At 35.6% G+C, this 27260-nt stretch overlaps 1 protein-coding gene across 1 annotated transcript in view; it reads left to right on the top strand.

Moving 5' to 3' along the window:
* Positions 1–27260, top strand: part of MTMR2 (myotubularin related protein 2) — an 89518-nt gene that overhangs the window by 28322 nt on the left and 33936 nt on the right. Inside the window, exons 2-3 of the mRNA XM_031933832.1 lie at positions 10015–10120; positions 26700–26775. Of these exons, the coding sequence (XP_031789692.1) occupies positions 10015–10120; positions 26700–26775 (182 nt within the window). The remainder of the gene's footprint in view (positions 1–10014; positions 10121–26699; positions 26776–27260) is intronic.

Raw genomic sequence — 27260 nt, 5'->3', positions numbered from 1 at the left:
GAATAAGCAGCTCCAGCGTGTGAGGTCACAAGGTTAGAGTAAGTGTGTGAATCACAGAATAAGAAGACTTGTAAACATAACCTTGTTGAACACTGGCAAGGGTGATGTCCTGGAGTCAACTGAGTTTACATTAGTCTGGTCCAGTTTAGTCTGATTAAATTATTTATTTAGAGAGAAGAGTTACTGAACCAACTGTGTATGTATTCTTAGGGGGTCTCTCTCCCCAAAATTATTGTGGATATATTTTGAAATGTAAGACATTTGAAATAGAATCACTACTTAGCTAAATAGGTGTAGTTTCTGATAAAATCACATGATATAAACAATGAAAATATTTAAAGGAATTGTGGCCAATATTTGATAGATGTCATTTCTGTTTGTAAGTAAGGGTGTTGAATTTGCACAGTGATAGTCCAGAGCTCCTGAAATTTATGCAGTTGTTGGATTTAGTTTCCCTTTGACTCCATTATACATAAATATTCTCTTAAAGACTTTATTGTAAGAAACACAATATTGGATTAATTCTATTTAGTCTTTGTGTCTTAACTTTATATTTAAGACTGTGATTACATAATTAAAATACGAAAAAATTTCAAATATGAAGCTGTTGTTAGCACACATGTATGTGTGCATCATGTGTGTATAAAAGGTTTAATTTTTTAGTATTTATCTGCATATTGTATGGATGTTACGAAAGGTAGAATGCTCATTTCAGAAGCCCTGGACCACTTTAGAACTAAAAGGGATCATCTGGGCTGAGATTCTTAACCTTTAAGTCCCTAACATTGTAAGCGCTTCAGGAAATAGCTTTCATGGGATTTTCAAAGAGGTCTGTGACCACCAAAAAAGTTAAGAACCACTAACAGTCTAATTGGTACTTTTCATAGAGTGACAGTGTAATGGTGAGTGGGAATTAAGTGAGTTGGCCAATGATACTGCTGTTAGCTAGATAGGACTAATCCTGGTTTCTCAGTTCCCAACTACTTTAACCATCCCAGTGGAAATAACATAGTCAAAAACCATCTCCCACCAGTTTTTTTTTTTTTTTAGATTGTCATTCTTTTAAGACAACCTCTTAAAATAAATGTTTGTCTCAGTATCCTAGGAAGTCTTTTGATGGGAATGGGACATGATATATGGTATACAGAATAATATGTGCGCAATAACAACTCCAGAAGGAAAACTAGACTTCCACCTTCCCTACCCATGTTTTATCCCTCTCCCTCCTTTCACAGATTTCTTTTTTGTTTTATCTTCCATATTCTAGTGATTAGAATAATTTAATCTTCTGATCATTCTCATTCAGTCTTTCACTCCTTAGCAAATATTTCCTGAGTGTCTTCTTTATACCAAGTGCTATGCTAGGTCCTAGGAATAGAATGTTGAGCAAAACCAACAGGATCCCTTCTCCTTGAAGTATGACGTCTTAGGAAGCATAGTCATTAATCAAGACAGGCATGGTGTCTTGCATCTGTGATTCTAACTCCTTGGGAGCCTGAGTGGGGAGGACCACTTGAGTCCAAGAGTCTGAGGTTGCACTGAGCTATGACTGCACCATTGCACTCCAGCCTGGGTGACAGAGCAGACCCTGTCTCAAAAAAAAAAAAAAAAAAAAAAAAGACATTAAACATTTGCAAAGATATGTAAGAAAAGACGACTGGTGGTTAAGTGAAAAGAATGAAAAGCACAAAGTGCTATGAGAGTGGCTATGGGAGCACTGGTTTTGTCTGGGGCATCTGATTGGATTTTCCCAAGGAGGTGATATTTCAGTTGAGAAGAGTTTGGCAGAACCATGCTTCCTGCAGAGGGCTAGCTAATTTCAGAATCTCAAAGAAGTTTAGTGTGGTTGAACTGGAGAGAGCAAGGGGAGAGAGAGATACACAAGAGGAACTGGAGAAGGAGGCAAGGATTAGATTATGTAGCAACTTGAGGCTGTGGTAAGGTATTGATCTTTATCTTGAGAGCAGTAGGGAGCCATTGAAGGATTTTAAGCAGGGGAATGACATGGGTTGTTTCTACTTTTTGGCTACTGTGAATAATGCTGCTATGAACATTCATGTACATATTCATGTACATGTGTTTTTAATATATATTTTGTTTTTCTCTGGTAAATCTTATTTCTGTGTGTGGAAAAAATTTTCATTTCTCTTGGGTTTATTTTTAAAAGTGGAATTGCTGGATCATAGGGAAATTCTGTGTTTCAGCTTTTAAGGAACTACCGGAGTGTTTTCCAAAGTGGCTATACCATTTTACATTCCCACAAGCAGTGCATGAGTGTTCCGATTATTCCACATCTTTGCTAACACCTGCTATTGTCTGTTTTTTAAAACATTTTATAGACAGTATAGTGTGTGTGAAGTGATCTCTCATTGTATTCCCCTTGCTTTTTATTAGCTAGGCTTTTAAGCCTGGCATTTATATTTCAGCAAATTACAGCCTTTTATCTGTTTAGTTTGAAAAAACTACTTATTTATAAAATATGCCTTGTAGTTTCTCAAGCCCTTTATTTTTACTTTTTTTCCCTTTGTGTGTGTGTGATTTCCAAAGCCTCGATCTGATTCATTCACTCATTAAAGGCCCAACCTTAGTTTCTTCTGTTTCCTTCATTAGCACTTGGAACCACCTGAAATAGTTGATATTTGGCCATTTGACCTATAAAAATAGCAATTTCAAATGGTCCAACTTAATACATTTCTTGGCTTCGTCTAGTCATAATTATTACTATTTCCTTTGGGTTTTTTTTTCCTCCTGGCCCTTGTTTGTACCTCTCATGGTATTATTGATATGCTTGTGTGGTATAATGTCTTTTATTGGGCAGAAATCTGAAGTGCAGAGGCTGTTTCATAACCCAATGTTTTGTATATAGAAAGGGCATGGTAATTGTTAAAATTTTTTTCAAGGAAGAAAAGAAGATGAAATTATCTTGTATAATTGGAGTATGTGTCAGTGGAAGTTAACAGTTTTGGGAAATGTAATGTAGAAAACAGTAACAGGCAAAAGGAACATTCGATTTTTACTCATATTTTCTCAGCGAAAAGTTACTATTGGTGATGTAATCGTATACCCTCTTCCATTGGTACTGTCTTCTTCTTTTTAGTCCTGTTTAGAACTTAAGAGCTTTCTTTATATAGAAGAAAAGTAATTTTAAGCAGTCAATTTCAAATTGGAGTTATTTTTCTTCAAATTTTCAAGAAACTCTTTTGATAACTTTAATCTTCTATGATAGTTTCACTTTTAAACTGCATTTGCAATGCCAAGACACATGCTTCCATAGTGGGAATAATATTTATTTTTCTAATACTTTGAACATAATGCCATTCAAGAGATGTATTTCGTCTTCAAGTTCTTATTTCGTAAACATTAGGCCACTAATTATAGTTCTTGCCTTAGAACTTTTGCCATTATAATTTTATTCATGTAGCTAATCTGACTTGAGGGATAATATGTGTGCAGTAATACTCAGTTGTCATAAATAATAATAGCTACATGTGCCACGAATTCTGTTTTCAATGTTTTACATATTTTATTTTGAGAAGGTTGTTTGCTCACAGATTGTAGTAAAGAAAGAATCTTGAAATAGTAAATAATAACGATATGTGGGGAGAGGAGCTTTTAGGTGAGTAAATGCAATATAATGTTACAGGTATTATAGAAATGTGTACAGTGTACAGTAAAAGAAGCAGTAGTTATGTCTATAAGATAGATGGGACAAAAAAGGCATGGAAGATTATAAAGGACATTAGAGACAGAGACAATAGGGTTATCAAAGGCACAGAGGCATGAAATGGCTAGAGAACTTAAGAAATCTGCAAGCCATTCCCATTGGTTCCAGATGAGTAAAAACTACAGCTGGATATGTAGAACAAGGGCCAGATTGTCAAAAACTGAGTGTTATGCTGAGGAGTTTTGGCTTGATTTGGTAGGCAGTGAGGAATCAATGAAGATTTAAGCAAGGGATTGATATGATCAGATTTGGGTTTTAGAAAGATCACTTTGGTTTTGGTTTGGGATGATATATTGGATGAGTAGGAGAAAAGAGACAAGTAATTTGCAGTAGTATGATAAAAAAAGTAGGATAGAAGATAGACCCAAGGGATGGTACGGAAGTAGACTGTACAGGACTTTGGATTGATTGGATGTGATAGCTGTGTGGGAGAAAAAGATGGTTATGGTTTAAAAAAGTCACTTGGGGAATGGGAGAATCACTGAGCACTGTGTTGGGCCTAGCTGATGTTTCTAATTATAAGTCTTAAGTGGCCCCAGTTTGAAGATTGCCTTTACTAGTAGCCAAGAAAGATGGTTATGTTGGTCCACATTTAGGGATTAGCAGGACAGTCATGGCTAATGGATACGGATATAAGGACACTGATGGTTAGGAAGGGAAGTGAAGTGGGCAAGGGAGGGCAATGAATCATGAGGGATAATAAAAAATAGAGATGTTGAGGGTCTGGGTAGCTCTACTAGGTTGAAGATGAGATGAAGGGAAAGTTAAGAAAGTTAAATATTTAGAAAGGGTCAGCATCTGGTCAAAGATTAATTTCCTCAAGTTTAAGATTATGGTGGCAGGGTAATTCCCAGAAATGATAAAGTCCAAGGTGTAATAACAAAATGTACATTGCTGAAGTGGGAATGTGTATGAGGGATGTAGGAATTGAGGAATTTTGAGCTAGATGGTTGATAGTTTATGGATAATAAAATTCCCATAATGATGGCAGCTTTGGAATAGAAAGAAATGCTGGAGAAGAAAGTGAGCCAGATGAGAAAACCCTTAGTGAGTGAGGAGGATGGGTGGGTGGATGATAGTAACAAGGAGGTTGTATACTGAAAAGCCATGAACCTTAGAGGAAGAAGGCTTTTATATATGAAGATGCAAAAATAATACTAATGTAGAAGCCTGAAAGTTCAGCTGGGAAAATGCTTGTTTCATCTTTGGGCACTGTTAGATGTGGGAAAAGAAAAGAGTTTCTTATTAAAGTCTGCAGGGAAGTGGATTCCTATGAGGGGAGCTCAGTTGAGGCAGAGGTGAAGGGGAGAATCCTGTTAAAGATGTAGGGGAGTTTATTCACTGTGGATGAAAACATTCAGATGAAGATTAGGAAGAGAGTTAGTAGTTGAAGAAAGGCTTGGACAGAGAAAAGTGGGGTGTAGGAAACACACAGTAATATGGTAATGAACATATGCGACAGAGTGTTGAGTAGAAGTTTTAGCATGTGGAAGAGAGGCCCAGGTTGACAAGGAAAACAGGAATGTCTGGATGGACTGAGGTGAAGTGTGTAGGCCTAGGAAATCTGAGGACCAAAATGATATCGGTTACTTAATGAGGTTAGAGACTGCAGTTTCTGCTCCAAGTTCAAATGCCTTGCTAATTGCAAGATTCTTATTCTTTGGAGTTTGTAATTTTAAAAAGAGGTGGCCATGTAACTGAAGTTCTCTAGTCTAATGTGGGAAGGGTTAAGTGCAGTTATAGATAAAGTCTATGAAAGTGTAGAAGACTGAGAGTTTAGTTCCAACTGGAAGACCTTCTTGGAAGACTCCAAGACTTCTTGGAGAAGCTCGTTTTTTAAACCGGGTCTTAGAGGGTAGGTAGGATGTTATTAAATAGATTAGGGTAAAGGAACATTCTATTTTGGAAAGCCCTGAAGCAAAGGCATGAATTTTGGGAAATACAGAGCTTGTTTGTGGAACAGTTCATAAAAAATAAACATAGAGAGCTTGACTTCAAGATGAGCAAGGGAGAAGTGGAAAAAAAGCGGTGGAAATTAGCCTGTGTCATACCGGTAGCTATGGTGACTACAAGCATGCACAGAGCCAGTATGACAGAAGAAAACAAACAACTACAGAAAAGAGAACTATGCATCCTAGTGTGCCCATGGCCACCTTCAGTCTGAGTAGCTGCTAAAGGCAGCACTTCACGTTTATACCAGAAGTTTTAACAGTTCTGCTGCGCTGGTGTGCGCCTGCGTGATTACTCGCTCTCTCACACGCTGTCTCTCTCTCGTTCTCTCTCTCCCTCTCTCCTGTGTGCTCTCTCCTCCCTCCCTCCCCCCCTGCCTCTGTGTGTGTGTGTGTGTGTGTGTGTGTGCGCGTGCACGCGCACGTGTTTCTGCCATAATCACAAGAACAGTACTATGATGTATTCCCACACTGTACCCCTCCAGCTCCTCAATATTTGCCTGGAGAGTGAAACCCTTTGTAGACTGGTTACACAGAAATATACATTAGTGCTTATTCAACTATAACATTGTGGATCATAATATCTGCCTGTGTTTATGTGTGTCTGAAAAGAGAAGGTAATAATTAAAGGCTGTTTACCACACTTTGGCTTGAAAGACTGATTCTTTGAATCTGAGACTGCAAAGTACAAGTTCCAGTACCTGGATTTGTTATTTTATCTCTCTTAAATTTATTTACTTTATACTTTGGCTCTAAAGAGCCATTTGGTTTTTTTTTTTTTTCCTTTTTTTTTTTTTTTTTTTTTGGTGACAGAGTCTTGCTCTGTTGTCCAGGCCGGAGGGAAGTGGTGTGATCTCAGCTCACTGCAACCTCTACCTGCCAGGTTCACATGATTCTCATGCTTCAGCCTCCCGAGTAGCTGGGACTACAGGCATGTGCCACCACTCCTGGCTAATTTTTTATTTTTAGTAGAGAGGGGATTTCACCATGTTGCCCAGGCTGGTCTCGAACTCCTGGGCTCAAGTGATCCATCCTCCTCGGCCTCCCAAAGTGCTGGGATTACAGGCGTGAGCCACCACACCCAACCAGAGAGCCATTTGGTTTCTTGGCGTTACGTGCTACAATAGTCTTTCTGTCAGTATTATTCTTCTAGATAATACACTATCTATAATTTCAAGTTATATTCAATTGCCTTTAAGAGGTTTTCTGTTCTCCCAGAAGGGCATATGCATATAAAATAGCATTATACATTTGAACTTGCCTTAACTAGACTTTATGAGATGTTGATTGCTATATTGTGTTTGACTGTATAGAACAGACTCTATTGCAGAGATTTTAAACATTTTAGTTTATTTATTAAAAAATTTTAATTTTATTTAATTAATTTTTTGAGATGGATTCTTGGCATGTTGCCCAGGCTGGTCTCAAATTCCTGGGCTCAAGTGATCTTTCTGTCTCGGTCTCTCAAGCATCTTGGACTACAGGCACACACAGCCGTGCTCACCCATTTATGTTACATAACAAGAATTCCAGAGGTAGAGAGTTGTTGGCCCAGTGATGCTACAAAAACCTATGCTTATCCTATTTGGCTCCCTGTCCTTGGCAGGCCAGCATCTTGCTAATGTTTATAAGATGGCTCTTGTGTTTCCAAACTTTACATTCTTTTTTTTTTTTTTTCGAGGCGGAGTCTTGCTCTGTCGCCCGGACTGGAGTGCAGTGGCCGGATCTCAGCTCACTGCAAGCTCTGCCTCCCGGGTTTACGCCATTCTCCTGCCTCAGCCTCTCAAGTAGCTGAGACTACAGGCGCCCGCCACCTCGCCCAGCTAGTTTTTGTATTTTTAGTAGAGACGGGGTTTCACCGTGTTAGCCAGGATGGTCTCGATCTCCTGACCTCCTGATCCGCCCTTCTCGGCCTCCCAAAGTGCTGGGATTACAGGCTTGAGCCACCGCGCCCGGCCCAAACTTTACATTCTTATTTCAAGCGGCCCAAACTTTACATTCTTATTTCAAGCAAGAGAAATGGGAAAGGATAAAGACTGCCCTGCTGTTTCTGCTCCCCTTTATTAAGAAAATAAAAGGTTTCTATAACCATTAGCAGATTTCCCACTAAATCCCACTGACTGGAATTGACTCACATGGCTCTCCTAGCCACAAGGAAGAGAATAGCAAGCCTCTTACCTTCGGCAGGGCACAAACTACCCTGATCAGAGTCAGGGAGAAAGGGGAATCTATTTGAAGTAGGAAGCTAACAATGTCTGTCAAAGTACTGTGCTTAAAATTTGGTTATTTTACCTGTTATTTTAAGGAAAATGACATTTAATCAGAATTTAGATACAAAGAAAAAGGAAAACATTCACAGCCTATCACTTTTTCTTTCTTTACATTATAAAACTATGTAATATAATTTCTTATGACTACTTTTTTGTATAATAGTATAAGTTGTTGGAAATACTATGTTGTGTTTGCACTGGAATACCACTTCGTTCATTTAAAGGAAGTGACAGTTTCTTTTTTGGGGAGGTGATTTTCACATTGTATAAGTATTTTAGTTATTCTTGTTATAGACAGGTTTGTAATGAATAAATGGAATTTGTTTTAAAGCTAAATGGTTCTTAATACTATCACAACTCAAAGGTGAAGTATTTCCTCAAAATCTAGTGAAAAAAATTTGACTTCTGGTATAAGGAAGACTTTTAATATGTTTTAGAAAAATACATTTTTGAAAATCTGAACTTAAAGACTCAATTCAAGGTATTTGAGGTTTTTCTACCATTGATCTTACCTTAAATAATTTTAACTTTGTTTTACTGATAAGAGGAAATGAATCAGTTATTCAGTTTGTGGCATATTGTCACAGATTTTTAAATTTAACAAGCATAATACATATTAACAGTGTACACAGGTCCTGAAGTAGATTTTGTGGAAAATAAAAAAGAAGTAGGCTTGAGCATGGCAGCCCATGCGTGAAATCCCGACACTTTGGGAGGCTGAGTGAGAGGATTGTTTGAGGCCAGGAGTTTGAGGAGAACAGCCTGGATAACATAGTGAGACCTCATTTCTCCCCCGTGCTCTTCCCCCCCAAAAAAAGAGACATAATTTTTGTTCTTGGGGCACTAGTTGGTGAAATAAAATAAACAATAAAAGTGTGATCAGGTATCAAAAGTTTGGCCGGGCACGGTGGCTCACACCTATAATCCCAGCACTTTGGGAGACTGAAGCAGTCGCATCACTTGAGGTCAGGAGTTCAAGACCAGCCTGGCCAACATGGTGAAACCTCGTCTCTGCAAAAATACAAAAATTAAAAAATTAATCGGGTGTGGGGGCAGGTGCCTGTAATCCCAGCTACTCAGGAGGCTGAGACAGGAGAATTGCTTGAACCTGGGAGGCAGAGGTTGCAGTGACACGAGATCGCACCATTGCACACCAGTCTGGGTGACAAGAGTGAAACTGTCTCAAAAAAAAAAAAAAAAAAAAAAAAACACCTTTATAGGAATTTAAGAAAGTAAAAGTAACTGTGGAGTAATTACTTATAATGGAAGAAGTAGATACTTAAGGCAGGGCTGTTTGATGTGGTGGGAAGGTACAAGGTACAAAGAAGAGCTTCTCTTTCCATCTTTATCTGCTCTTTTATCCATTCAGCCTTACTCAACTATTTGTAGTGTCTGAGATGTTCTGTAGACTTTGATATTTCTATACCTTTGCATTGCCTTTTGTTAGTTTTTGAAATTTCCATGTTTGTCTGATGATCTCCTATCTTTTGAGACTCAGTTTGAATATCATCTCCTCTGAGAAGTCTTCCCTGGACTTTCTGGCCAGAATTGGCTGCTTCCTTTTCTTTTCTCCCATAGATACTTGTATGTATGTGGGGTGTTTGTGTGTGTGTGTGTGTGTGTGTATGTATTTCTATTTAGAGTCATCACATTGCACCACTTATTTACTTGTCTGTGTCACAAGCTTGTGAGCTTCATGAACATGGGGATGATGTCGTATTTATTTTCAAATCACAGTGCCTGGTGTAGTGGTTTTGTACATTGGACCACTTAATGAATGTTCTTTGGATGAATGAATGGATGGGTGAATGGATAAAAAGAAGGAATTATCCTGGAGTGTCTTCATGAGTATTGGGAGTGTGTCCAGAGGGAACTTAGATCATAAGAATACTTGACCCAGCAGGAACAGTTTGTAATTTGTTAAGATTTAGAAATAAGATTGAATAGGCAAAGCAGAACTTAGTTGGCTGTGGGAATTTTAATAAGTATTGGAGTTATATTAAATATAATGTCTGAAACTGGTCTTTGAAGCCCCCACTTTTCCAACATACTGTACTTTTGTATTTTTTAGTGCCTCCACTTCTCATTCAGAGAATTCAGTGCATACAAAATCAGCTTCTGTTGTGTCATCAGATTCCATTTCAACTTCTGCTGACAAGTTTTCTCCTGATTTGAGGGTATGTATACTATTTTAAAGTTCTGATGAAGTACTTTCTGTTAGATATTTGTGGCCAACACTATCAATATAACTGATTTAGCAGGAGATACTGATGGAGTATTCTCATAGACCCTGGTTTACAAAATATCACAGAATAGGCCAGGAAATTTGGAATGCTTACTTATTTGTAAAAGAAAAATGTGTAATTCATCTCTGAGGTTGATCACCTCTAAGTTCTTTGCCAAAAGATGATTAATGAATTTTTTGTGGTATAAAAGATTTTTATGATTATTCTCATAATAGTAACCAATAATAGCTAACATTTATTGAATACATACTATGTGCCAAGCATTGTTCTAAGTGCTATACATGAATTATCTCTTGTAAAACTGTCACCAATTCTGTCACCAGTCTACAGATGATAATAAGTTGTAGAGATTAAGTAATGTGTCCAAGATCTCATAGCTAATAAATTCTATTGCCGGTGTTCCAGCCCATGCAGTCCAGTTCGGGAGCTAAGTCACTTAAACACTGTGTGATAGTTCCTACACATCTCATTATAGTTTGTAAGTATTCCTCTATTTATTAAAGGTCTCGTTTCTATGAAATTAACCACATTAGTGATATCCTGTAGCACGCTGTACATTTCTGGGTTCATCTACTTTTCTATAACTGTTTGTCTATGAATGATTGAGAAAATGAATTATATGTGTAGTGCTAACCCTTTAACCTTACTTCATAATCTTTTTTTTTCCTAAAAAACACAAAACAATAAACATTTATTTCTCATGGTTCTGGAAGCTGGGAAGTCCAAGATCAAGGTGCTGGTAAATCCATTATCTGATGAGGGTATGTATTCTTGTATCCTCATATGATGGACAGCATGTCAGAATCTTTCTTTTTTTTTATTTTTATTATTATACTTTATATTCTAGGGTACATGTGCACAATATGCAGGTTATTCCAGACAAGTGGCTGCTTTCTCACTGGTTACACTTACACAATTTTAGCTACAACATTGTTTTCCTTAAGGAAGTCATTTGCTGTTGAGCGTATGTTAAGGATACTTACATCTTTTTCATCCATTTCATTGTCAAAACAGAATTCAACAAGAAGACAACATCCGTAAAATCTTCTGCATATTTGTCATTACCTTTTGTGAAATTTCATAAAATATTAGATTGGGAGTAGCATGATTTTAAACATCACTAAAAATTAGAAAGGCTTATCTTCGTAATCTGGATATATCTTGTGCTAATTATGAAAACTTCAGGTTATCATTAGCCATTATCTTCATACAAAGGGCAGGGTTCATTGTTAACAAGAATGGTTATAAATCCGTTGTTGCTTCTCAAGTTGTTACTATTTTAAAATATATGTATCTAACGTTTGTTTATTCATTACGTTAATAAAAATCCACTAAGGGCTGATAGACTACTTAATAATTTTGAAATGTCTTGGCCTACTTCTGGTCACATTTCATTAGTTAAAAGCATCATTAAATAACGACTAACCTCATATTGTGACTGATAAAGAACTCATACGAGGAATGAAGGAATGTCACTTTGGCTACTTGCTTATGCCTCTGTTCTACCTGCTGTTTCTTGTCTGAGACATTTTAAACCATTTGTGTATACTTGTGAGTATTAGTTTAAACTACTTAACTCGACATACATGTGAAGTGCAGTACACTGCAGGATGCTGAAAATGGATAGATGAAGGATTCTCCACTGTCAACTTCTCTCTGCATGTAGACCTCCATCATTTCCTCAGGACACCATGAATATCATAAATAGTGAGTGACTGGCTTATATTTGGACAAAATGCGGGCCATAGTGCATAAAGTTAATCTCTATATAAAATATTTTAAGGTTTTCTAATTTTTCTTAAACTTTTAATTTTGGAACCGTTTTAGAGTCATAGAAAAATTGCAAAGATAATACAGAGTTCCCATCTACTTTGCATCCAGTTCCACCCATTATAACATCTTGTATTAGTAAGCTACATTTGTTCCACATAATGAATCAATATTGATACGTTATTCTTAAAGTCCATACTTTATTCAAATATCCTTAGTTTTTACCTAATGTTCTTTTTGTTCTAGGATCTTACCCATGCAGGATGCCACATTACATTTAGTAGTTATGTCTTCTTAGGTTTCTCTTGGCTGAGACAGTTTCTTAGACTTTTCTTGTTTTTGATGACTGTATCAGACTGTATCTTGTTTTTGATGACTTGATGGTATTTTATAGACCATATGACATTTTACTTATTATTCAACTGGGGTTATGTGTTTTGGGGAGGAAGGTCACAGAGGTAAAGTGCCATTTCATCACATTTTATTAAGGCTACGTACTATCAACATGACATCACTGCTGATGTTAACCTTGATCACTTAACCTTGAGGCAGTGTTAAGTTTTTTCACTGTAATTATTCCCTGAGCCCTCCCCTACCCACATACTGTACTTTTTGGAAAGAAGTTGCTATGCACAGCCCACACTTAAGGAGTAGGGGGTTATACTCTACCTCCTTGAGGGTGGAACATCTAACAGCATTTTTTTGAAATCTGCATGGGAGATTTGTTTCTCCCATTTATTGATTTGTTTAATCTTTTATTTATCTTATTATGGATTCATGGATATTTATTTTATACTTTTTGTTACAATCCAGAACAACTTTATTGATTCTAGCTTCAAATCGAGAGTTCTTTCAGTCAGATCTTTTGTTCCTTTGCCATACTCTCGTCATTGTGTTTTTTGAACCCTTGCTTATTTTCTGGCCTGACAAGATGCTCCAGACTCATAATATATATTTCCTCTCTCAGTTCTAGAATCATCATTCAGTTTTCATAGGAGACCTGGTTCTTTTTTTTGGAAAACAATATCTAGCCACTAGGTGTGTTTAGTTGTTATTTTTTTTTACAAAAGAAAAAGTAACAAAGCCTTTTGCTTCTGAAGCAAAAGGTCATTTTGTACATGTACAATTTTGAGATAATACAATGGGTAGGGTGATTATAAATGCACATTTGTCTGGAATAGACCTCTTTATGCCTGTTGTCATTTCAGGTTTAACGTTGGACATAAGTGTCCTGAATTACGTGACTACTGTAGCACTAGGTTACAAAGGGAGTCTGTCAAATTTATACATCAGCTCTGTTTGCAGAAATTGTTTCAATGTATCCCCATTAATGCCTTACTAATTTAGGATCTTTCACAATTTAGGAAGACCCTCACATAATTTTTATTTGCTGAATAAGCAGATAGCTGTTAGATTAAGGAGAATATGGTTTTAGGCAACAAAGGTTAACTGTTCTTTCCCTAGGAGAGTGCCTAAAGGGGCAGAGAAAAAAGGAAAAGTACTATGTTGTTCAGCTACATGTTACCCATTTTTCTCATTTTTAAAGGTATCTTTAGTTGTTAAATATATCTTTACTTGAATTATAGTCTTCAATTGCTGGAGGGAGATGAATGAGTAACATTAAATTAAATGTTAGTATCGTTTAAAAAATTCAGCCTGATTTCAAATGTATATGTGGATTTCTTTTGCAGGGAAGGTTGGGGTGGGAGAAGGGATGTGCTTCTAATAATTAAAAAAAATGTCTAGCCTGCTACTGTGGTAGATATTCGTACATGACTCATCTCTTTTAACTTTCTCAACAATCCTGTGATCCACTTGTTACTATTCCCATTTGACAAATGAAAAACTTGATAGTCAGAAAGGGTAAATGAAATCATGTGCTTAGCGGCACCGTTGGCTGTTGCCCTTATTTTGTCTCATGTCATTCATACTCTTGTAGGATACATTACTGGGAGAGACTTCTCCTACAATTTCGCTGCTAAGCTTTTTTAAATGCTAAGTGAAATTTTCTTGATTAAAAAGGAATATCTTTTATACATTTTGGGGGATGAAAATAGTGGTTTCAATATTACTTTCTTAATAAATATTTGAGAAATGCTTTTCTAAGTAACCAGAAAAGGAGTGTTTTATAATAAAATTTGATTTCCTTTCTCAATTTTTTAAATTGACGATGATTGCTTTTCATGTGTATACCTTAAGCAACCATAAAATGGTAGTGTTTTAATTACAGGCAAAACTAACTGCAGACAATGATGTGTTGCATTTTGACTGACTATGGTTTGGTTCTTATGTGTATGATGAAGGGTTTGGTGTAGTGTTATTGAAAATTATCATCACAGATGATTTGAAGTTGGTTAACCTCTAGGCTTCCAGTTCTTCACACAGCCTCATTGCTTATTTGTGTCCTGAGCCTTCACATTTTATAAGCTCCTTTAGTAACAGCTTTTAAATAGAAAGTGTAGAGAACATAATACATTGAAAAGCTAATCCAGTTTCATTAAAAAGATTAAATTGTGTAGGTTTTTTGCTATAGGTACTGTATAATGGCACTTTCCTGAAAGGATAGTGCCTTAGTAGATTAACAGCTAAATATGAAAGCTTTTTCTATTAAGAATTTTGTATTCAAACAAGATTTGTTGCCTCTGCATTGGTAAAGCAGAATGGAAAATGGGCTGGGGATGGAACTAGTCTAGATATATGTTGAACTTTGATTTTTCAAGTGGAATTCTATTTATATTACTTTTTTTGCCTTGTTATCCTTGTTTGTTACAGAAAAAGTCTCATACAGATGTAATCCTGTAGATGTATTTCGGAAAAATTGGGCACAAATCCAGGCTTTGTAAATGGAATTATGCTTTTCTGGTGACATAATTGTAGAGTGTTTTCTCTTTCCTTCAGTTGTTCTCCCTCTGGAAGTAAAACTTATTTAATTTCAGTTTTAAAACTTAAAAATGTAGTATTCTTTTATATAGAATTTTAAGTAATGTATTTTAAAGAAATAACTCATTTGCAATTTTTAAAATTAGGCTTGTTTTTACTAGAACATATTTCTGAAGTTGGCCACTTAGTAGAATTAAGAACCCAGGGAACTTATGTCTGGTTGTTTATTTGCTCACTGGAGAATAAATCCCATAAAATATAGGATTTTGAAATTCAAATGCATAGCTTTACTTATTTGTAAGTTATAATTTTTATAGCGCTGGGTTTTAATTAACGTATGTGCCTCAAATGGTGGCTATTGAAAGATAAAAGTCAAGCTATGTAATAGTTCCTTTCCTTTGTGAAGCCTGTGGTTTTATACCAATGTTTGTCAACAATTCAGAATTAAATATTAAATAGAATTATGTCTTTTATGTCTTTGTTTTAGATATCTTATGTACATGTGTATGATAAAGGATATATTTTGTTCTTAACCATCTGTCTTGTCTTGAAGTATATAATAGTGTAAATCAGGCAAATGCGTCTATGTCTTCAAAATTTATGTTATGCATATTTCCTTTACAAACTAAAGGCCAGAGATAATTGGATTTTTTTTTTTTTTCAAGAGGGAGTCTCACTCTGTCCCCTAGGCTGGAGTGCACTGGTGCCATCTTGGCTCACTTGCAACCTCTGCCTCCCAGGTTCAAGTGATTCTCCTGTCCCAGCCTCCTGAGTAGTTGGGATTACAGGCGATTGCCACCATGCCTGGCCAATTTTTTGTATTTTTAGTAGAGATGGGGTTTCACCGTGTTAGCCAGGATGTCGATCTTCTGATCTCGTGATCCACCCACCTCGGCCTCCCAAAGTGCTGGGATTACAGGCGTGAGCCACGGCACCCGGCCAATTGAATTATTTTTCAGTTAGACTATGTCCGTGAATGTGATATTAACATGTACTGAAAATATGCAGATCTATTTAGAATGAGTTAAGGCGTCTCATAGAGCATATGTTAGATAGTAAATAGTGTCTATCACATAATGATTATTTTAATAGAGAAGAAATGATTGTTAGCATTTATTTATGATTAACATCACGCCCTCCCTTACGAACAATATCAACTCTTAAGAACCTAGGAATTGAAAAAATCAACCTTAGCCAGATAAAGGATATCCATCAGAACTCTACAATAAGCCTCACACTTAATAATGAAATACTAGAAATATGTTCATTAAGCTTAGAAATGTGATGATTACTATCGCCACTTTTACTCAGCATTATGCTGGAAATCCTAGCCAGTAAAATAAGTAAAGAAAAATAATATATAAGAAATGAAAGGAATAAACAAAACTTTCATTATTTGTAGAGGATTGTCTGTATGAGAAATCTGAGAAAATCTATATACAAACTACCAGAACTAATTATATAGCTTACCACTATTGCCAGATACAAGATAACATAAAAAGATCATGCTTCTGTACCTTAGCAAAAATGTTTAGAAAATGTGATTTAAAGAAGATCCCAGTTACAACAGCAACAAAAGTACTTTACTTAGGAATAAGTTAAAATGAGATATGGAAGAACTAGATGAAGAAAGGTATAAAACTTTATTAAAGAAGCTAAAATAATATCTAAATAATAGGATGAGTAAATTCAGTAGTCTGGAGATGCAAAATATTTTCAAATATATCTGTTAATTGAATATAATTTCAAAAAAATTCAAAAGTTTGTTTTGCAGCACTTGGCAAAGTTTTAGCCGACTCTAAAATTTATGCCAGGGTAAAAGGTCACAATGAACCCAGAGGAAAAATAAAGTGGGGAGATTCACCCAATCAGGCATAAAGCTAAAGTAAATCAGAATAGGAATAAATCAGTCAAGTTTAGGAACAGACTGATGTCTGTAGGAACTCTGTATATGACAGATGTAGTATAACAAATCAGTGGGTGAAAGAATGAACTATTTGGTAATCAATGCTAGGTTGACCATGTTTAAAAACAGAAGAGGTCGAATTTCTAACTCATGCACACCAACTGGATTCATTAGTTTGAAAACCTAAAACTGAAAATAAAAACTTTAAAATTTTAGAAGAAAATATATGACAATATTGTTATGATTTATGATATCAGGAAGAATATTTAAAGTAAGACTCTAAGGTATTTTAAAGAAAAGATTATTATTTTTATTGTGCTAAAATTTACTAACTTTAGTGACAGATTCCACATGTGAAGACTATGAAAAGACAAATCACATTTTGGGATAGTAGACTTGCAAAGAATATGTGTAACTGATAAAAGATTAGTACCCAAATATGCAAAGAACACCTACAAATTAATAAGAGAAAATGCAGTCCAACAGAAAGTTGAGAAAGTCTATGAACAAGAAATTCAAGGAAAAATATATACATAATGTTTAACCAATATATTTCAAACTGTTAAACCTCACTATAATCAGGGAATCAGGGATATGTCATTTTTAAAGCAACTGAAAAAACTTATTTCACATTCATCATATCAAAACAATTAACAAGTCTGATAATACCAAGGATTGTCTGAAAAGTGGGGCAGTGGGAATTCTCATACAGTGCTGAAACAGCCACAGTAGAGAGAACTATAGCAATATCTACAAATGCTCATTCTTCTTAGCAGTTCCAGTTTTACTAATGTAAAAAGTCCCACATTTATTCCAGGAGACTGGAATAAAGATCTTACTTATACATTATTTGTGTGCATGATAAATGTACATCATTTGATAATAAATTGTGGTATATTCTATGACAGAAAGGTATCTAGCTAAGTAAATTTTAATACACAAAACATACTGTATATTGATTATAGACATATATGCAGATGAGAAAATACAAGCTTCTCGAGTAATGTGTATCGAGTATCTTACAGTTTCCCTCTTGCTTCACCACATCACCAAAGGCCTGTTTACCTCAGTTCTTTTTACCTAGTACCTTTTACATGTCTGACTTCCAAAAAAAATTACAAGGCACACTAAAAGGCAAAATTTATATATAAGAATTATAGCTTTCTATTATAAATATACTAATAAAAGAGAGATAAAACTTCTATTTATAATAACTAAAAATGTAAAATATCTAGGAATAAACTTAAATATGCAGAAACTATGTGAAGAAACTTTAAAACTGCTGAGTGGTAAAGATGAATACTTAAATAGAAAGACATACCTTGATTCGAACAGAAAAGCTCAGTATTTTTAAGATTTTAATTTTTGCTTATTCTATAAATAATATAGTTAAAATTTGACAAGATAATCCTCAAGTTTGTAATGATAAGTCTAGAAACAATATAAATGCCTTTCAGTGGGGAGGATGATTTTAAGATTATTTTTATGTTTACTATTGAATATGTGCAGTCTGAAATGAATGGTGGATCTCTATTTTTCAAGATAGATTAAAAATCCAAGGACAGAAGAACATTGTGAATAATAAGCTCCCATTTGTTGGCGATAGTAGGTGGGGTGATAGAAGAGGCTGTGGGTACATAAAGAAGTGATACTAGTTAAGGGCAGGTAGAATGGAAAGAATGAAGACATGTTTGGAGGCTATTGGAATAATTCCAAGTAAAAGTTGCTAAAGGACATGTACTAGGATAATGACATAATGCTTGGTAAAAAACAAATCTGAAAAAATTATAGGTGAGTGTAATGTACACAAAGCTACCTGAACATTGCAGATTATGGGGAGAGAGGAGTCAAAGATAATGATTCCAGGTTTCAAATCTGGTGACAATATGTGGTTCCTTTCTCATCTGCCGTCCCCTCCTCTGTGTACTTTGTTGTTCCTTCTTTTTTATAAGTGGGGTAATGCTAAAGTTTTCTTCATCCCTTGTTTTCCCCACTCTTTCTTCCACATTCTCTTTCTTCTTTGTGCTGTCATCTCTTTTTGAATGACTCCCACATTTTTACCTCTTGTTCTGATCTCTTTCTCAGCCTGTGGTCCTTCATATCCCTTGCTTGCTTGGGATGTTATGTTATGATCATGGTCTTAGTGTAATCAGACATCTGTTCAAATTCCAGCCACTGTTGGGAGATATATGTCACCTTGGAAAAGTTCCTTAACTTCTGTAAGGGTCAATTATCCCATTTATAAATGGGCATATTAATACTACTTACCTTTCAAGAGTGTTAATGGCACTGAATGAATAATGATCTTCTAAAAACAGTACATAAACTCGGCTCATTCTCCTTGGTATGAGGTGAAATGAAAGAAATTTAGATAATATATCTATCTACCTATCTTCTGTTTTTCTTGTTTTTGGCAGATAATCTATTATGAGCCATCATTTATTGGAAAGGACTGTCTGAAGTATAGCTCAGAAGGACACATCAGAAGGTGTGGGGCTAGTCCTTATGGATGGAAAAGTGGAGCTATATTAGTGGTGTGGGAAATGAAAGGAAGAGACATGACAAAATGTAGAAATAGATTAAATATGAGAGTCAAGCAAGCATTAAATTATGACTTAGCTGATGTGTAGAATAATGTGTTACCCTTTAGAGATACAGGAAGTTTTTACAGAAAATTTAAGGAATTGACATTTATTCCGTTGAATGTACCTTGTGTGGTGCATTTGTTATAACTGATGAAACGATACTGATACATTTTTATGTTAATACTAAAATACATAGTTTGCATTAGGGTTCATACTTTGTGGTGTACATTCTGTGGGTTTTGACAAAAGTATGATGGCATATATTCATTGTTACTGTATCATGTAGAATAGTTTCAGTGCCCTAAAAATCCCCTTTGCATCACCTCTTTCATTTTCCCCTCTCCCTGAACATCAGGCAATCACTAATCTTTTTCTTTGTCCACGTTTTTGCCTTTTCCAGAATGTCATGTAGTTGGAATCATCTAGTGTGCAGTCCGAACAGAGTGGCTTCTTTCACTTAGTAATATCCTTTTAAGATTCCTCAAGTCTTTCCATGGCTTGATAGCTAATTTCTTTTTATTACTGAATGATATTCCTATGCATGATGTACCACATTTTGTTTATCCATTCACCTACTGAAGGTCAAATTGCTTCTAAGTTTTCACAGTTATGAAAACTTTTAAGATTAAAATCTGAAAGTTTTTATTGATATTAGGCATTCGTTTCTTAGGGCTGCTATAATAGTACCACAAACTGGGTGACTTAAAACAACAGAAATTTATTCTTTCATAGTTCTGGAGCCTAGATATCAGAAATCAAGGTGTTACCAGGGTTGGCTCCTGTCAACCAAGAGAGCTTTGAGGGAGACTCTATTCCATACCTTTCTCATAGTTGCTCATGAGGGTTAGCCATCTTTGATGTTCCTTGGATTGTAAATGCATCAGTCCAATCTCTGCTTCCCTCTTCACAGGGCATTCTCCCTGTTTCTTCACATTGCTGTCTTCTTGTGAGGATACCAGTCATATTGAATTAGGGGCCCACCCACCAGTTTAACCTCATCTTAACTAATTATATCTGCAACAACCCTGTTTCCAAATTAGGTCACATTCTAAGGCACTGGTGGTTAGACTTCAACAACATTATTGGAGGGCACAGTTCAACCCATAGCATGAAGTGATGATGCTTTCTAGGCCATTCTTCTTTAGATAGTCATCGTTTTTGTTGTTGAATTATGGATGGTGATGTAACGTTTTCCAGCTTTGGCTAGTTGTGGTTTCAGCTGAAAAACCAAAGTGTCCTTGACTGTGTTATTTAAAAAAAAAAAAAAAAAGGTGGGGGGGGGCTTCCCTATGCTTGATCTTGGATGTACTTTCAAATGTGTAACCAGTAAGATCTATCCCACATGCCAGTCTGTGGCTCTACCTTGTTAGAATTTTTGTTTGCATGGTTCATTTGCCCACTTTTGTGGTTTGTCAGTCAAGTTGTAGAAAAAATAGAATAAAGTATAATTGATATAAACCGTTTTCTTTAGAAGGATTATCCAACAAAAAGTAAGTTACTAAGAAAATCCTTTTCTTCTCTTCTGGGTTTTAGTACAGCATGTAAAAAAGACTGGAGGATAGTTTATAACTGTATAGACTCATTTTTCCCTTTCAGGTGATGATTATTTAGTGTTTTGCAGATTTCAGACAAATTCTTTCCTGTTTTTCTACCATCTAACCATTCCATGTGAAAATTGATTCTTAAACTTGCCAACTTCTAGATCCAGTTTATAGTAATTTCCTAATTGTGTGTGTGTAAGAGAGTGTATTTTTGTGTTTGTTTGCCTCTGTGTGTGAGAAAGAGAGGGAGAGAAGAGAAAGGGAGGGAGTGAAAAAAGAAGTTTAAGTCACATGGAAAATTACTGGGCAATTTGAAAATAATTTAATGAAGTGGGCATGGAAGAAAATCAGGGCTGGGAAGGGAGGGATACCAAACTGATAATGTAGTAGGAATAAAAAAAGAATTATAAATTTTAGTCTTGTGTCATTTGTTTTCAAGAGTTTTAATAAGATTATCAGACTTTTCTTCTTGATAATAAAATGATTAAATATTGTATTAAATGCTATCCAATAGCACATTTTATGGAATCTTACCTATTGATGTGGCCAGAGCTCCAGACACAGGCAGGGTTCTGATGCATCTGATAGAAAGGTTGGCTAGCCAGTTAGTAACATTATTTTGACCCAATAAGAGAAAGTGCTTAAAGTATTCTAGAGGATTTCTCCAGGAGTGAATTTTCTTCCCTCATATCTGAGGATTATGTAACTTACTCTCCACTAAAGATATTTACATGTGAAGGCAGAAAAACCTAATGTATTCTCCACTAAAGATATTTACATGTGAAAGCAGAAAAACCTAATGGACCAGACTGGCTTTGCTCTCTTGGTTCCTAACCCCCATTTTAACAGGATACGTTCCTGGTGTTTTTGAGTTGCCTCTCTTGTTTTGACCTCACTGCATTTATTCATTGAATCTGCTCTCTCTCTTCTTCCATTGCTGACATATCTGAGATCCAGTTCCTGTCAAGTAAAAATCATCAAGTATTATTCATATAATTATTTCTATTTTTTTATAAGCCTAGGGTCAGATTTGATCACTTTTCCAATGTATCATATTTCTCTTTATTTATATTACCATAGACTAATCCAGGATTCTATTTCGTTTCATAGATTATCATCATTTCATCTTCATCCTTTTCGGTTCCGTGCCTTCCTTGACCATGCCATCTGCCCCATCAAAGGCCTGCAGTGAATTTTTTTCTTTTATCTTTTTTTTTTAACATGACTGGTCAAGTTTAAAGTCCTTAACTTCTCCCCAGTATTTTATTATAAAAATTTCTGAACACAAAATAAAGTTTACAAAGGACCCAGCTGTATCCACCATCAGAATTCTGCCATTAACATTTTACCCTATTTCCTTGTTTTTATCTGACATCCATCATCTGTGTATCCCTCCATCCATCTATTTATCTAGCTAACTTTTTGATGCATTTCAAAGTAAATTGCAGACATCAGTACTTTTCCAAGTAAATATGTCAGCATGCAAATAAATATATGTGGTTTTTCTTTTGATATAAAATTTATACCTATTGAATACAGAAATCTTAAGTGTACATTCTGTGAGTTTAGAAAAATGCATATACCTGTACAACCCAAATCCCTGTCAAGATATAGAACTTGTCACCTCAGATACTTTCATCATGCCCCTTTTCAGTCCACACTTCATTCTCATCCCCATAGCAACAACTGTTTTGAATTTTTTCATACTATAGTCTTGCAGAATTTCATGTAAATGGACCCATAAGATATGGAGTCTCTTGCTGAAGGCATCTTTGAAACCCTTCACTAGGATACCCTAAACTTTTACTCCATTTTTATTTCTCAAGCCATCTCCTTTATTCTCTCAGGTAGACATTATTCTATTAATTTTCCTAGGTTTGTCAGACTCTTTGGAATATTGCAGCTATCTTCAGTACTCATAAGAAATGAAAGAAAGGGAAAAGATTTGCTGCTTTCCTTAGAACCATTAGATGCTTACTATTCTGTAGCTAAATCTAGAACGTAGTAGTTAGGAGTCAGGGAGAGATTGACTTATGGTTCCCTATATGACATGCTTTCTCATATTAATCCCTTTGATGAGTATTAGAGAAAGTGTGTCATATAGGGAATCTCTAGAGCAGAGAAAAAAGCATCATGTGAATAGGCCATTTTGGTAAAAGACAGTGAAAACTTCTGTTGATGCTTCTATTATGTGAATAATAAGTACAGATGTTCCTCGACCTGTGATGGAGTGACATCCAGATAAACCCGTTGTAAGTTGAAAATACCATAACTTGAACTATTGTAAGCCAGGGACTGTCTCTATTTTTTGTTGTTGTTTTTTCATTTTCACAGTGCTTTGCAAATCTCTTTATGGTGCAGTTATCTTGATTTCATAGTTGCTAACTTTTAAGGTGGGTATTAATATCATGTTAATAATATGAATGGTGAAACTAAGACTAAGAGGTCAGTATGGTGGTAGTGAATGTGGAGGTTTTTTTTAGGGGTTCTTAGGATATGAAACGTAAGGTTTTGCAATACACCACAGATCCCTTGTATATTTTAATTTTGATTTTCCCTTTTTAGCTGAATTACAGTTTAAGGTATTTTTTCTTTTTTTTTCCTCTAAAAAGTATTTCTGGGTTATATTTTCTGAGACCTGGCTATCTGAGAATGACCTCCTGCTGCCATTAAACACTTTATGGGAGCATATTCCTTCACAGCTTTGATGACATTTTGTTATTGTCTTGTAGAATGTGGTATTATAGATAACCTTGAAGCTAACTTGATTTTGCTTTCTTCAAAGGTAATTTTTTTCTGCCTATATTCTTATAGTTTATATTTTAATTCTTTTAGTTCAAAAAAATTTGCCAGGGTGCAACTAGATGTGTCTCTGTTCATTGATTTTGGGTGGAACATGGTAAACTCTTCTGATCAACATCAATTATGTATTGGACTTTTTGCTCCTATTGATTTTTTTTTTTCATTTAGAAAATATGATTCTTTTCTTGATTATTTTCCATGATGATTTTATCTTTGTTCTTTTCCTTCAAATTCTTACAGCACTTTTCAAGTTTGCCCTCAACATTAAATCTGTTTTCTGAATAACCAATGCAATTTGTTACTAATTCCATACAGATTTTATTTCTGCTATTACATTTTTAAATGTCCTTGCAGTCATTTTCACCCATTTCTCTTGTTTCCTTGTGTTTCTCTCCTTATGGCTTTCTGTTTCTACTCTATTTCTTTTTTTCTTTTTCTTCTTCTTTTTTTTTTTTTTTTTAGGGCAGGGTCTCACTCCCATTGCCCAGGCTGTAGTGCAGTAGAGTGCATCATGGCTCACTGAAGCCTTGACTTCCGGGGCTCAGGGTAATCCTCTCACCACAGCCTCCCGAGTAGCTGAGACTATAGACCCGCGATGCCATGCCTGCCCAGCTAATTTTTTGCATTTTTAGTACAGACAGGGTTTTGCCATATTGTCCAGGCTGGTCTTGAATTTCTGGTTTCAAGCAGTCCACTCACCTTGGCCTCCTAGAGTGCTGGGAGCATAGGAACGAGCCGCTGTGCCTGGCCTTCTCTTTCTGTTTATTAGAAACACGGCTTATTTCCTTTTGAGTGTGCCAAGTACTTTATACTTGTTTTTACAAATGCCTATAGAAAATTATTTTCAGAAGACTGCTTTTTTTTCTTTTTTAAAGTTTTGTGTTGATATTCTCTTTTGTCTTTTTCTTTTTTTTCTAGGCCTTTTTTTCCCTAGTCTTTTCTCTTGTTTGATTAAGGATTTGTCTAGAATCAGTGTTTGTCAACAAACACAGGGTCTAGATTGCCCCATCCCTGTTCTGTTCACTTGAGTGCTAGTTGGAGTTCCTTTTCCTATCTCCAGTGTAGAATTAGTTGTTTATATACAACCTTTAGCATATGCCTATTGTTAAAAGTCTGTCATCTAGAGCAGCTCTGCTGGACAAAGATAGGATCTTGTATTGCTTCTTTTCATTGCCTCGCTCTTTGACATTCTGGTCAGAGAGAATATAAGAAAGCCTATGTGTGGTTCTCACAGTGTGCTACTTACAAGAGTTTTCCTGTCTCTTTTCTCACTTTATAAAACTTTATGAGGATTGTATCTCCCATGTTTCTGTATGCCTTTGCCAGAACTACCCTCCTCTCTTCTATACATAACATAAATATTTTCCGGGGTTGCTGGTCCTTTCTGAATGTAGAAATGTAGAGAAAGAGGAAGTCATGTGGAGCAGTGCTGTAGCAGCCACAAGAAGGTATACATGTGCAATATGGGAACTACTGCCCAGCGTTATAAGTGACATAAACGTATTTCTGAGTGAGGTGGTAGACCAGGGGAAGAATAAAGCATCTTCCTTTCTATAATCTTTCACGTGGTTGATTTTTTTCAGTATACTCTGATATTTGTTTTGTATCTTTGGGTCTAATTTTGTTGCTTTCATAATTAGTAGAATTATTAGCAGATTCTGGCAATCAGTTGTTTGAACTTTTATTATTAATGATAGACAACACTTATTACATACATCTTATGTGTTAACACTGATATAAGTGCTTTAAATGTATTAACTCAGTTAATTTTCATAACAACCTATGTGTGGTACTATTGTTACCATTTTATAGATGGGGAAAATGAGGCATAGAGAAATTGAAAACCTTGTCTAAGAGTACCAAGTTAGTATGTGGTGCAGTCAGGATGTGAACCCAAGTCTATATTTTTGTGTATGGCCAGTTTTTGCCTTTTTAACCCCATCTTCATAGGCCAGTCCTCCTTTCCTTCTTCTCTTCTTTTATGACTACATAAGATTATTTAGGGACTGGCAACTAGATAGCATTTTTAAAAAATGACCTTTAAAGATGACTTTTCTGAAGTTTAGATGTGGCACATAAAAAGATATATGTGGGTATATACTATTTCTTTAGGTATTGCATTAAAGTTACTTTATGAAACAAATTGTTAAACTTTCAAAGAATGAATTTGTTTAGATTGCAAATTTATTGAAAATAAGTTAATTTGTTCTTTGTAGTTCTTAGTTACTGGCCGCAGGTGAGCCAGATTGCTGAAGATGGAGGAATTAATGGGACTGGAGACAAAAATTTACTGTTTGACAGTGAAAGAGGTGGGAGGAGGTGAGGAAGGCTTTTGGTAGTTAAGGGGGGATATATTTAGCATATGACAATTTGGGTGTGTCTCTGTGTTCTCTGGGTTGTAACTCTTTTAGAGAACTGTTTCTGTATCCACATTCTTGGAATATAGGGCAGCATCCTTCACAAGGTAACTACCTGGTAATATTTGTTGATCATGATTTTATTTAAACTCTTTTTCAACAAGATGATTTATCAACATCACTTCTAAATTCTCTAAACATTAAATCTACATAAGAACTTAATTTTGTCTGAGTTTAAATGTACTATGGCCCTTCAGCATTGCTTTGGAATTCATTCAACTATAGTTCAAATCTATACACTGGCATTTTAACTATGTGATCTTGAACTAATTACCACTTCCGGCTGCTTTTTCCTCATCTGTGAAATGAGCATATAATACCTCTTTTATTGTTAGGCTGTCTTAGGATGCAGTGCAAAAACACGTAAAATTTTTTGTGTAACAAATGTAGAGTGCTTTGATATGATTTAAGCACTCAGTAAATGCTTTCTAGAAAAACATTAACTTCATATATTATACATGCCAACACTACAGTTTAACAAATTTGATTTAAAATAGTGTATGTGATACGATGTTATAACTTCAAGAACAAGCATACTCAGTTGAAATATGAGTGAAAAAGTAGCCTTTAAATAAAAAAATGTTTCTTTTTTTGTTTTTCCCACCCCAGGTCCTGAGGGAGTCTAACAAGTTAGCAGAAATGGAAGAACCACCCTTGCTTCCAGGAGAAAATATTAAAGACATGGGTCCGTAATGGTATTTTTTGCTTAATGTCCTCCGTTCTGACTGTGCAGAATGTTCAGTACTCTCAGCATACAGAGAATAAACTGGCTGTCAGAGACACCTCCTGTCTGGCAGAACTCTTTACCTGCAGCCTTCCCAGCATCTTAGTGTGTTCTACAAATGTAGGCGTAAACCCGCTGCTAGTGTTTGTGTTTGAACTCTGGGAAACATGCAAATTGAATTATACTTTGCCTCTTCTCTGGTTACTTTCTTTAAAAGTAGGTGGCTTTTTGCTAAAACTGTTGCTAAAGCCTGTGAAGGAAAATTTTATTATTTTGAATTACTATATTCAGATATTGAGTTGCCTAGATAAAAACATTGAATTGTCACCTTATACAAGTAATTTTTCTTAAAATACCTTCTCTTCTGTTTGCTTCCTTCATGTCTTTCTTCTCTGAATAAACTCAGGTTAATTTTTGGCTGAAATACGTCATCTCCATTGCATCTG

The sequence above is a fragment of the Piliocolobus tephrosceles genome, chromosome 13 (genome assembly GCF_002776525.5).
Source record: "Piliocolobus tephrosceles isolate RC106 chromosome 13, ASM277652v3, whole genome shotgun sequence".
In the NCBI taxonomy this organism is placed as follows: Eukaryota; Metazoa; Chordata; class Mammalia; order Primates; family Cercopithecidae; genus Piliocolobus; species Piliocolobus tephrosceles.
Note: the sequence above shows the minus strand (reverse complement) of the source record. Positions and strands in the feature narration are given on the sequence as shown.